General features: G+C 39.8%; 1 protein-coding gene across 2 annotated transcripts in view; it reads left to right on the top strand.

Annotated features, from left to right (window-relative positions):
- The first annotated feature begins 1,177 nt into the window (after window positions 1–1,177).
- The window catches only part of LOC134799101 (serine/threonine-protein phosphatase 2A 56 kDa regulatory subunit gamma isoform-like), an 85,204-nt gene continuing 72,444 nt past the window's right edge, over window positions 1,178–13,937 (top strand). The window contains exons 1-2 of one of the 2 annotated variants that reach the window (XM_063771495.1): window positions 1,178–1,421; window positions 1,561–1,614. In XM_063771495.1, the coding sequence (XP_063627565.1) occupies window positions 1,567–1,614 (48 nt within the window). In that variant the 5' untranslated portion in view covers window positions 1,178–1,421; window positions 1,561–1,566. The remainder of the gene's footprint in view (window positions 1,422–1,560; window positions 1,615–13,937) is intronic. The other variant, XM_063771494.1, reaches the window with a different exon arrangement.

Here is a 13,937-nt window from a genome sequence, read left to right as displayed (position 1 = left end):
TTTGGATATTCTGAGTATTAGGTATACCACCCTGCTCGACACACTGTCGATGGTTATTATGTTGTTTACGAGGGACTTGTGAACGAGAAACCCGACACCACCTTGGGACTGTTGGTCGCCCTCCCGGTGGTAGAGCAAGTTACCAGACTTCAGGGTTGTCGTGTCCTCCCCCTCTCTACGGACTTCGCATAACCCTACAATGTCCCAGTGTAACCTGCTCAGTTCCTCTTCCAGCTCGCAGATCTTTTCGTCAGTCCTCATAGTGCGTATGTTGTGTGTTACCAGGGCCAGTCGTCGTCGGGCCGGGTAGCCGGATCTGTGCCGGAGATTCTTAGCAACCCTGACCCCGCTAAATGCCCTGACCGCTACCATAGCCAGAGCATCGGGGGTCGACGGAACCTCGGGGCCGTGGTTTTATTGTGCTCTGCATGATGGGGGGTGAATGCCATAATCGCCACGCTTGGCAGGCGGGTTGGCGATCGCAGTCGAGTACACCGAATTCGAGGGACGCTGCTGCCCGTCCACCGGTGGCCTTGGACGTAGTTTAAGGACATACCCGGGTCCACTATAAACTACTACTCGGGGAACTATAAATACCTATAGTATTTATTGATTTATGCATAAATGTAGGTACCATATTTATGTCCCATGCGAGTTTTCTGTCACGTGGCCTAAATCGGAATTTATGATTATTGCACCATACAATGCACGCATAATATGCCCTTGAGCTTTCGAGGGTCTGCTACTATCTAATTGAAATGAATAAGCTGCACTTAACCCTTTCACGGGCAAGACTGAAAAAAATCATCAATTCAAGCCTCATCGCCATCATTTAGTCCTAAAAATTCTGTACTGCCCTATAAAGGGTTAAGTGGACCAACACGTATGGGAACTAAACTTATATAAGTGCTCTTTTTTACACGATGCATATATTTAACCCATTACCTGCCTAGAGTTAGGTCAAGCCTCGTCAAGCTAAGCCTAACTCAGTCTAAGTCTAAATCTAACTTAGAAATCTAAGCGCTTCAACAATAACGAGTTACATGCGCCTTGTGCAAGACTTTATCAATAGTCGATAGAAAATCGATTCAACGAGTCGACTTAGTTTGACGTTACATAATTTGCCCACATCACTACTTTCCAGCATTGCAAACGTCAATGGAGTCACGTGACCATTTACAACCAATCAAAACACGCGTTTTGCAAAACTGTCTTCCTATATATGTCTGTTTATCAAAAAGTTGAATTTTCAGCGTTATTTACTAATAAAACATGCCAAAAAATGAAAAGGTGAGTTCGAAAATAATATAGAAGACTCACGGAACAAAGTACCTGCCCGAAGTTTTCGCATGACCGCGTAGAAAAATATAAAATTATAGTGCTATCGGCATTTTGCTACGGTCTCCGTACACCGACCAAACGTAAGTTAGTATGTACATGCCATGTCAGTCAGTTCGTTGATGGTATGCGATTCCGCATAACATATAAGTTTATAAATTAGTTGTGGTGTTCAAAATATCGGTGTTTACAGTGAGTTTGAGTGAGAACTGTATTTCGCAGGAGGAGATGAAGACGAAAACGGACAAAAATAAGAGCGGAGACAGTGACTCTGAGGTGAGTTGTTTATAATGTAATAATCTTGAGACGGCCCGTCGGCGGAGCCAACGGTGAAATATTTACAGCATTATCTTGTTATGAGCTAATTGTTAGTGAAACTTTAACCTTCAACGTTTTATTTGCGCCAATCTGTGGAGTTTGCGAAAAAACGCCCGACCAAAATCATAAGTCATTAGTAATCTATTTGAGTTTTTGAATTGGTGTCTGATTGTGTATTTGCGTGTAAACATATAATTGTTTCCTATTTCCTATTGACATTATCCTTTTACACCACACTTAAGAAACTAGTCAGAATTTCCTGTTCTTTGTGAGAATCAGTATGAACTAATGAAGATATTTACTAGTGAGTTTGTATCATTAGCATAACTCAGATCAACTTTTCAAATCTGGTTTCCTTTTGATTTGATTAACCTAGAAAGTTTAAGCTCATTTCACACTCTTTTGAAGCTATCAAACTGATAGAGAAAGAGAACGTATAAGGACTTTGTTTTAGGTGTATTTTTTAGTCATGCAGTCTTTTTTTGAGATTTGGGTACTATAGCGATTATAAGCATGAAATATTGTGTAACCCCCTTATTCATAAACGTTTACTAAAGTTGACAAGCCGATAATAATTGTTTGTCCCTTTCCATCATACCAATACGTCGGAATGGGACAAACGATTATTATCGGCTTGTCAACTTTAGTAAACATTAATGAATAAGGGGGTATTTAGCAAATCAATTTATGTACTAAGGTAAGGCTACACACAACTTTTGTACATATTCTATTATTTATTCTGAACTTTTATAGAGTCTCCAATAAGAGTTCCAAATTCAAAAACAGTACAACTGCTTCCGAATGTCAGGAGGTTAAGAAAACAGCCAATTCACTGCTATACAGTCCTAAGATTAGACAAAATAGAGAGGTCAAACACTGATAACCTTCCAATAGACCCCCAGCAACAAACATAAGGTTCAATTTTGCATTTTATTATGTCAATTCTACAAATATTGTGTTGCTGTTGATATAATCATTAACCAATGAACCTCTAAACTAGCTTTTATTTCTCTGCAGTAATATTATTTTCATCCTCTACCCATAGAGGAGTCTAAATGCCAGTTAAACTAACAGCCTCAGCAAAGGTATTAAAACCTCAAATTACAACTGTTTATGCCAGGGGCATATTTTGAAATTTGGCGCCCCGGGCCAATACGTTTTGCCGCCCCAGAAGTAAAGGGAGAAAAACAAAATGCAATCCGCTAGGGGCGGCATATGCCGCCGGGGTTGGCGCCCCGGGCCATGGCCCGGATGGCCCTAGGGTAAATACGCCCCTATTTGTGTCCAAGACAATCTTCAGTAATTTTTTTTGATTATTGGAAAAATTCACCACTTCAGGCAGGGCTTAACAAAACAAGTGTTTTAAAAGGCTGCAAATATGAGTCTTTCCTGAAGCGGTGAATTTTTTCGATAATTTCAGAATTGGTAGTGTAATAGTGTTGCTTGTGGACTCATCTGGATGATAAAAAGAAAATAATAAATAGATTTTCAATCTATTTTATTGCCCACTGCTGCACATAGTCCTCTTGTCAAGTACACCTCATGTCCATGTCCGGAGCTCATGTCATACAGAATTGACCTAAATATTTTAAATTTTGTCAAAATCTTTATGTAGGAGATAGATATGAGCGCCGCGCCGGCGCGCCGCCGCCGCCGACAAAATTTTCGCGCCGCCGCCGCCGACGCTGCGCTATCGGCGTGGCATCGGCGTGACCTTGTTAGATACTACTATTTTCAGAATCAGATAATATATATTTTATCTAGTTTAGATCTTTAACGGGGCCAGTCTGAATAGCTTATAGACATTAAAAGGTATTTTAGGTCCATATAATTCAAAGATATCGATGGCAAATTCAAACTTTTCTGTTTGGTAACCGCGCTACTAGTGTTAGGGCAACGAAATGACTAATTTTGCCAGCTGGCTAGCTCATCCGTCATTCACCGCTAATTTAACCATTGCAAACATGGTTGAATGTCTTAAAAAGGTGTAAAAGGGGGTTAATTTCAGATATTAAGTGTTTTCACGCCCAAAGGTGGCCGTTGGCTTCGCACGGAAGGCATCGGAAACGGAATCGGGTCTCATTCAAGCTTGGCCATTTTTCAAATTTCAAGCGTTGCTCCCTCGCAGCCCAATCTTTGGCCTCGCATCGCTCGCATAGAAGTAAGCCGCTATCTGAACCTCCAAGTTTTCGACCCTGTTTGGAGCCTAACTTTAGGCCTCGCTTTTAAAATGCTTGGTCATTGGTTCTTCTCCGATCTTAGCTCCACTGCAGCACAGCCTTTGGCCTCGTACAAATGCACCTGCAGGAAAGCTCCAGGTCTTTAACACTATGGCCTCGGTCTTTATCGGCCTTCGGACTTGCTTACACTGGACCAATAGTTCAATTCCAGCTTTGCTCTCTTGCAGCTTGTCCTTCGGCCTCGCAAAGAAGCGCGCCGTAGTCGGCGCTCCGCGCATTCGGCCTTCAGCCAAGCTCACACTTGGAGTTCGATTCTAAGCTGTAAGCTTACCTGCAACTCAGCATCTAGCCTCTCATGGGAAGGCGTCGGAATCAGGTCTTCGGTGTTAGGTGGAGCTCGGCCTTTTTGACATTAATCGGTTTGTTGGGTCGATATTGGTTCATGACGGAGTTTGATTTTCCTCACTTCGGCTCTTTGGACTGTCGACCAGACGTTTCCATGATACAGTCAATCCGCTACTTTTTACTTAGTACAAAAGATAAGGGCCACGGAAAGATCTTCCGGCCAGGGCCTCGCCAAGATTAAGACCGCCTCTGATGATGCGCGCTATCGTTTATACTATATTAAAAAAACCGGACAAGTGTGAGTCGGACTCGCCCACCGAGGGTTCCGTACTTTTTAGTATTTGTTGTTATAGCGGCAACAGAAATACATCATCTGTGAAAATTTCAACTGTCTAGCTATCACGGTTCGTGAGATACAGCCTGGTGACAGACGGACGGACGGACGGACCGCGGAGTCTTAGTAATAGGGTCCCGTTTTACCCTTTGGGTATGGAACCCTAAAAATCGTACCTTTATTCAATAAATTTTGCTTGAAATTGAAAAATGCACTTATTTTATAACTTTCTTACAGAAAAACATGTATTTTCGGTAAAATTTTGTTTTGATTTCTTTTTTCATTAATCAAACGTGTTTCAAGGCCACGCCGCCGATTCGCCGCCGCCGCCGACCGATTTTGACCGGCGCGCCGCCGCCGGCTAAATGCCTATCGGCGCTCATATCTAGTAGGAGATTACCTATGTTATAGTTTTTAAATGTACCAAACATTATCATCAGGCATCGGAGTTTTTGTCGCATGGTAAGACTAATAGCAAGCTATGGAGTCGACATTTGCCATAAATGTAAACTTTTATTCATACTCATACTCATGATTAATTTTATTTAATATGAGAACAGATTACTAAATAGTTACTACGTATATGAGATTAATTTATTAAACCTCATTTGTTGCAATATAGCCGAAAGTGAATGGAACTGTCACCTAAGAAAATAACCTTCCGCAATTAAAAAAGTTATGAATTAATTCTATCACTACTGTCATTGATTAGTTGTTTACTTGAAAGATATTTTACGTTTCAACATGTGTCCGTCTATACTTTCATACTTATTTATAACGAGAAATTGGAAAAATTAATCAGATGTGCGATTTGGTACAAGAACGAGAGGAACATAATATGTATACAAGACACTATGGATATACAATGTATACATATAATAGGTATGAATTACGTATTTCAATGGACGATGAAGTCGATGTGGATGGTGAAGATATCGTGTTTCCTTCGTATAAATTCAATGGCATAGGCAATAAAATAGTTGAAGTTATGAATTCATAATGTAATAGAAAAATATTTTTTTATATAATTCGACTAAGATAATAATATTATCTTAGTATATTATACACGACCGACCGCTCTAAAGGCATTTTAAGATAAATTAAATAAATGAGTATGAGTATGAATAAGAATTTACATTTATGGCAAATGTCGACTCCATAGCTTACTATTAGTCTTACCATGCGACAAAAACTCCGATGCCTAATTATCATGTAAAGTTAAATGAAAATTTAACATTATTTGGCTGATATGATGATAAATTCTATCTCTAGGCTCTAGGAATCATCCACTTATAATGTTGTTTTGTTTAATGACTATTCAAACACAGTCTACTTATTGTGTATAGTTTTTTTTTTAAAAGGGTACAAAACCAAAGGGTACCATTCTGCAAAAAAATATTTAAAAAGCACTCCAAATTCAATGATACATGTTTTCATTCAAGGTCTACATTGTTACAAATACCTGCTGAAGTGATAGCGATATTATTGTTGAGAATAATCATATGCATTCAAGCACATTATACCAAATGATATACTTATCTGGCATTACACTCCGTGTCATGCAAATTCAAACCTACTGCCAACAACATAGCATATATATTAGTTTAAACACTTCACAGTTTACCCAAGTATTATTGTTTAGAGTATGTAAACACAGAGATTTGGCACCATCAATGATTTCTCCGTAGTGTACGTTACGCAGTTATGCGAAAACGCACGCGTTTGCGGTATGCGAACAATTCGCAGTTCTATATGTAAATTTTTAAATTTAATTGGATGTGTGTGTAAATGTAAAGTGTAGGTGTGTTGTTTGGTGTTACATGACTGCATTAACTGCTTAACTGCTCTATTGTACGTGTAGGTGTAATTGTTAAACTATGAGTACTATGACCTCTAGAAACGAAATTATCATGTCAGTTCTCATCACATTGCTAACCTGGTTGCAACCTAAAGGCTTTTGGGACGCGGACGCTCATGTACTTAATTCTAAGATCAAGTATGTTTATTTGGGAAAACTTACTTAGTTTTAAAAATTACAGACTGCATTGAGCTCTTTTGAAGTTATAAGTGTAGTGTATTGAATTATGACCCAGACCTCTAGAATCCAAAATCTTATGTCAATCCTCATCTTGACACTCTTTCAGTTGCTTTCTAAAACTAGGGGTCCATTCGTCTGATATTATATCATTTTAAAATTAGGGAAAATGCGTGCTTGTGTCTTAGCGTGTTGGTAGTGCCGTCGCGCCCCATTGCGTAAATCCACTGCTACGTATTTATTTATCAATATCAACATAATATTGAACAGATACGCTGTCATTTAATAAAATAAAAATACATTTTGTACTTAAATAGCTGCACCGACCTGTCAGTGTTATCGCGATACCCCTGATTAACTTTCACTATCAACTGCATTTGCTGCACTCGTGCGTTCTGTTACAACCGGCTAGACTTGTTATTATTTATGTAGAATTCCATACATTTTAGCAACAAGAGTACTGCAGAAACGTCCATTCTAAAGACACTACATTTAGCGCTATTGCGCATCCTATTTGATCGCTGACATACAAAATACAAAATTTACACAGCGAATTTCCTCAATGGAATTTTGTTTGTTTAAAAACTGTTCTGGAATCGCGACGAGATCGTAGAACGCAGCAAGAGAAAGTCCCCAACATGGTTGACCGATAATCTTTTGAAGATGGCATAGAACCGTTGGAAAAGAGCTGCCCACGATCAGTCGTGTGGAAGTCTTTGGGAGAGGTCTATATTCGTCAGTCATTCGGCTCACATAATGGTGGTGGTTTAATTACTGTGCTCAGATCGTTCGTAAGCATCGGTGGATGTCATTCGAAAGACGGTCTCTTCTGGATGGACTTAGCTCAGGACCGGGATTGTGGTCTGTGGCGTACTCGAAGAGAGGCCAATGCTCAGCAGTGGGCTATAAAAGGGCTGGAGATCATGATGCCACTTATATGAAAGTAAACCAATAAGATGATTGTAAAAAAAAAAAACAGAAAACCGACCGTTTATAAATTAATGTACCTACATATGAAGACAGTATCCGTTAAGTTTTTCCTTCACTCAGTTTGGGTATTTTCTTATCTTGAATTATTGTTTCCAAAGAATGCTCCAGTTCTGGCTGATCTCTTCCTATTTTCATAACAACTCGTTTGTAAACAAGCATATTGCATGGCACGCGTAACATGAGAGCACTCGGATGTAACTCGAGACAGTGACCTGCTAACGATTTGCATACTCCAAGCGCATTGTTAACGTCAACACGTGCTCGCACACATGACAGTTATTAGGAGTGACATTCATATGACAGTATAATGTCAGTTCAGCTTGCAAACTGGGTTGATGGCGGCGCGTCCATATTATAGAAATACAAGCGTATACGAGCCGCCTCGGTGCACGCTGTTCAAATCCCTTGGAAGCTCAGCGCCACACTGCACGCGCCGCTGGTCGGTGTGGCCATTGGGGCCGTACACTTAGATGTGAATAGAGTGGATCCTCATAATCATAAACGCTTTGAGCTGGTAACACGTATCTGACATGTTGGGTGTTGCGAATGTTCATAGGATAGTGTCCGCTTACATAGAAGCAGTTTTGACTGAAACGATCCTGGCTGAAAAAGGGCTCAACTCCATTTTCTGCAAAAACTACACTAAGTAGGTACGTCAATAAGGGAGTTGATTGAATAAAACTGAGAATTCCTCAGAGACATTGCGTGAAGCGAAATATACCTATACTACACTACTATATTTACCCATACTTTTATACATAATACTCGTAGTCGTTTCACTTTTAATCTTTGAATCCGATCCAACCCCTACGCGGCCTACGCGATAGGCACACTACAGATTAGTATTAGTACGGACTACGGGTAACAAGGAGTGGGCGTCCTCGTGTATTGAAATTACTACACGTAGTCGATTGAAATTTACTACTACTACTACGTGTCTAAAATGAGGCCAACTCTATATACTGTACCGCCATCATCATACGCAAAAACATGGGATCGCTCAGTCATCATCATAATTTTAGCCTCTTGTCGACCACTGCTGAGTATAAGCCTCTCTTCGAGTACGCCACTTATCCCGGTTCTGATGAGGGCCTACCGCGAACCACGTTCGACGTGTTGCCTCCCTGTCACACATACGTATTACGAATTTACAAGTGCGACAGAGGCAAGACGTCGAGCGTGGTTCTCGGTAGGCTCTCAGGGCTAGTCTCGTCCAACAGTGCCCCGCGATCTTCCGAACGTCGTCCGTCCAACGAGCTAACGCAAAAGCCAGGCGCTTCTTTCATCCGAAAGCGCCCACTAATCCGTTAACATTTTGGTCCACCTGCCATCACTCTGGCTGGCAACATGTCCCGCCCAATTTCATTTGAAGCTTGGTAATGACTTGACTCAGTACCTATTTCAAAATGATCCGTACTCTCAGGTGTCTCCTTGTTTTGTCCTTACTAGTGCGCGCTTACCTATAAGCATAAATTGTTTCATTAAAATTGTACGTACTTTAAGAGACCAGAGGACGTTACCATAACAACTGGCGCCCTTCAAATTTGATTAATCCAAATACGTGTAGTCCTGAGAGACTTCAGAGTTATAGGGGTCAGACAGGACCTCACCGAACTTTCAGACACTTAACTTGTCAGGGAAACTATTTATAGCGGTGGCCCGCGCCATTTACTTCGTAAGATATTAATTGGCCATAATAGCTATACAATGTATTAATCTAATATCAATTAGTGGAGTGTCGTACTGTCAACCGATAGAATGGGGTAGCTGACTCTTTGTTGTCGTGTCGAGAGATTTTATTTAATGACGTGGAAGGAACCAATCTGAAATGAAATATCGAATATTATAACTTTTAATTTAAAACGTAATCAGCTTTACCTATTTTTTTAAACTCGCGTTAATGAAAACGTAGGTGCCGCAAAGATATATCTACACTGTTATTATGGTTTAGTGTCATTTATTTGAAGTTACGGAAACTAAGAGTGGTCTCCTAATTGGTATTACTAGCAGAAATTATTAAGGTTTTCTAGCCGAAGCACACAGAAATTAAAGCGCATACAAAATAATACAAACTGATTTTGGAGAGTGTGCACAGAAATTGCATGGCTTAAGTCTACCTTCCCCTATCACTGGATGTCCAAGTGTAGGGCAAATGTAATCCTTAAGTTGTTAATTATGTTAACTTATCATTTATCCGCTTGAATTTGCTTCGTTATTCTTATAGCAGACAGCTCACAAATTGAATACGACCCCATCATTTTTATTCCCAGACGAATACGATTTAGGTCTCTTGTAAGCAAAATCGAATAAATACCGAACAATTGAGCTTTCCTAGTCTCTCTGGACACTTTTCATAAGGTATGGCTGCTAGAGTCAATAAGCTCGACAGTGAAAAAAAAAAACAATTTAAAAAACCACCCTATTATATTGCACAGCTCTGCCAACACTATTAATTCCATCTATTCTGGGAAGCTCGTGTGCGCGATCGATTCCTCAAATAAGGATTCCAATTAACACGTGTAGGCTAGTTTCCACTCTGACGCGTTTCTCGTCTGTTCTCTTTGTAGATTGAGGGATGTGGCCTGGGTTGCCAGACTTTTGAAGATTGAAGAATTCGGTTATCTGCGTCTCTCACTGCATGAGCAATGGAGATGGAGACAGATGATCTTCGAAGTTAGTTCGTAACAGCCCCATGATTACCCAGAAATGTTGGTAATGTCAAGACTGCGGCTAAGATTTACCTACTGAAGACTTGTAGATGCCGGAATAATAGGATATGATTGAGGTTCACAGATCAGGTGTTTTGAGCCTGGGGACTGAATTCCAGTGTGAGTTGGTTTTCAAAACTTCGTAAGAGAAGAAGTTTCGACGTAAAAAACGTAGAAATGCATTGAAGCTCACACACGTTGTTTGGAATGGCAACAAAAACATTTCTTTAATAAGTCCTAGTTTAATGACCAGATGTTAGTTTAATCTTCTCTTGTTAAAAGAGGGTGTTGTATGACATCTCTGGAATTCTCTGAAATATCAGGATTTTGAATTTTACATCTTGAGTGATAACCCTAGCTGGCCACATAGAGGGAACTATAGTAGTGACACTAATTCCATCCAATCTATATATACTATGGTACACAGAGCTGCACTTCCGGCCCAGTTCCCAGAACAAGCTGGCACTGCTACATGTGTATGTATAGTATACTATTAGTTGTGTCAGTTTAATCAGTGTCACCTCGTCTCCTTCCCCAAGAGGCGGAATTCCAAAAATAATGAACTGTGCCTGTAAGAAGAATTTAGTTTATGACAAGTTTAATTAAGTTAAGACCTCATTGGTAGAGTCTAAATAACTTTTTGGAGCCTCAAAGAATATTTCGAAGTCCAATGCAGAATTTGATCTTTCCTTTAGGTGGATGATCTCAAATAGGTATAGTATGAATTTTCTTAAATGATTGTTACGCCTAAGACCCAAATCTGTTAAACAAAAACCATTGATTCTTTTGTGCGAGCGGTCAGCTCCCGTATTGAGCGCGTGGCAAAGCAACAATGTCGTTTAAAAAGCTGCTGTATGGTATTGGTTTTAAGGTTCACGCAAGTTCTGACGTTCAACCCAAGTTCTAATCAAACACTTGTCGAAATATTCCGAATATGTAGTTCTGGCAAATTGCATGTTACTTGTTGACTCGAATCGATAGACGCCTGACGTCACATAGTTGGCATTCGCTTTCAATGACGTAATCACCTTGCATCGTTCGCATTCAGGACTGTAAGTATACCTGCAACTATTTAAAAAAATGCATGAAAGAATAAAAACACGCGGTTTGCGACATCCAGGCCATTAGGTTGTTGGTGTCTACTACTTAATGGGGTTGGCTGGTTGAAGTGTTATATAGATGGAACGAGCATATGAATGAAATGAATGAAATCGTTTATTCACAATGAACATATGGTACAAATAGGATCTTAATTTAAATACATTGCTTCCCATTATACATTCAGTCAATATAGACATGTGAAAATATTTGTCAGTGATATATAGTCACTCAGTCATTTAAAATTAGATACACTTACATGATAAAAAGTGATTCAGGCATTTTTTCGTAAAAGTATAAGTAAAATGATCACGGGTAGAGCCTTGAGAATAGACTCTAAATTTATATACTGCGTCGGTGGCAATTTACATGACCTTTTATTTTGTAACACATATTGGTATTTATTTACTCGATTCAGCAGCTCAATATTTATATCTAAAATAGCATGATATTCTCAAGGGTTGTATCGTGTAAATTATGCATGGGCGTCTACACAATTCAACTAAATGAAGCTGATATTGACGAGCAATTGCAATTAACGAATGCATTTTTTAAATTTCGAATCGATGTAGCAATTATATTTGTCCCCGGGCAATTCAGTTGTTAAGGGTTGTGTTTTATAAAATGGAATAACGCCATTCGTGAAATGTTACAATTGAAAGTTTCGTTTAATTCTTCGTTAAAACATTTATAACAAAGATTTTGAAATATTTGTTGTTTCGGTATTGAGAACTTCGATTTTTTTAAATCGAGGAATACAAGGAGGTCCTTGTAACAGTTGTAACCTGGTTACAGACAGCAAACCTTAACCGGTCGGCAAATATTTAGTATGAAAATTACTGTCTTTTTTCTAAATTTCTTAGAGTACACAAACAAATAAAAACTGGTTGCCCAAGATACAGGCTATGCCTAGTTTGGGGACCCCTGTTCATACTGTTTTATATAAAAGTATCGCAGTATGCATGTATCCTCAACTTCATGTATATTCCCACTGTTAAACCCATTTATATGTGCAAAAATAAATATTTTTTCATTATTTTTTTTCATTTCATTTTCAAATAGAATCGCACGTGGAACATTTCAACCTCCCCATCTCAATAAAGGTGTCAGTTCGCCAGCTACCCCGCAGCGCACCCACATTGCACTTTCCAAACATAAACAAGTCTATAAATAAATACTTTGTTTGCCCCCCGCCTAAAGTGGGCGTGGACCGGCGTACGCGCAGTGTCAGATTCCAAACGCTTACATTTATACAGTTTGTGTGACCGCGTACTCGCGGCAGCATAAACACCAAGGCACTTTTCCTTTCGGTACCGAGGAATTCGCCCGGCTAGCTCCGCTAGAATATGTAAGAGTGATAGAGAGGCAGATCACAAATTTCGTGTTTCGCGGTAGGCCCTCTGCTCTCTAAAATCCGACCCGCAAAACGAAGCGGGAGAGTCCAAGGTACGGTCGTGGCTCTCGGTTAAAAAAACTTAAGACCAGGTACTACGAGAAAAGAGAATCGCTTACCTCTGAAACACCACGGATTAGGTAAAGCCGTTTCAACTACATATACAGATTCCAGTGTAGGATACCAACGCAGTGGAGGTTTCTCCTGAATTTTCTCCATGGCTTAACTACGCCGCTACCAAAATGATCTAACTCTGCACAGACTCCGCAACAACAAACTGTGAAAGCATAAAATTACAAGTTTCTATGAATATGTCGTTTATTTATGGCACTCCGCACTTTTTCACGTCGAAGTTGGAGCTGACCTAGCTTGCTCCAACTCTAGGTCACTAATAGGAGTGGTTCGGTCAACTCGCTCGACCATTAGGAATACACTAGCAGGTAGTCCAGAAATTTTGGGAGAGCCACGTGTGCGACGATTCGGGACGGGAATAAATCCCGTTGGATTTATGTTGACTTTGATGAATTTATGCGCTTATACGCGGCTTCCTGCATATAATCGAATAACCATCAACAATCGTGTATTCTCTTCTTTTTCCACCACATAAACTTAGCCAAAACACAGAGCACTGGAATGTGAGTCAATATAATGTAAACGAGCATAGAACAGTATAGTTTTCTGATAGGCTCGGACGTAGCTAACTTTACACGGGCTTTGCAATAACAAAGTGTGGATTGTCATCTCAAACGTCCAATTTCTATGAAAATATGTCGTTTATAATGTCACTTAGACACTTTGTTCTGACAACGTCGGTGCAGTTAGCTTAGCTTATGTAGACAGACTCTGTATTTTGCTCTCGAGAGCGTGTAATGTATTTAGGTCAATACAATTTGTTTTATCAGTGAAATAAACCAATTTTTAAGGTTCCGTACCCAAAAGATAATAACGATAACGGGACCCTATTTACTAAGACTCCGCTGTCCGTTCGTCTGTCTGTCACCAGGCTGTAACTCATGAACCGTGATAGGTAGACAGTTGAAATTTTCACAGATGATGTATTTCTGTTGCCGTTATTGCGTAATGGTACGGAACCCTTCGTGCGCGAGTCCTATTCGCACTTAACCGATTTTTCCCTAAAATATGTCTGACTGGAACCATCAGTTTGTAAACTCAGCTGCGCGAAAAGTTTACATCACAA

Source organism: Cydia splendana, chromosome 18 (genome assembly GCF_910591565.1).
Source record: "Cydia splendana chromosome 18, ilCydSple1.2, whole genome shotgun sequence".
Classification (NCBI taxonomy): Eukaryota; Metazoa; Arthropoda; class Insecta; order Lepidoptera; family Tortricidae; genus Cydia; species Cydia splendana.
The sequence above is the reverse complement of the archived record's forward strand: the minus strand, read 5'-3'. Positions and strand labels throughout refer to the sequence as shown.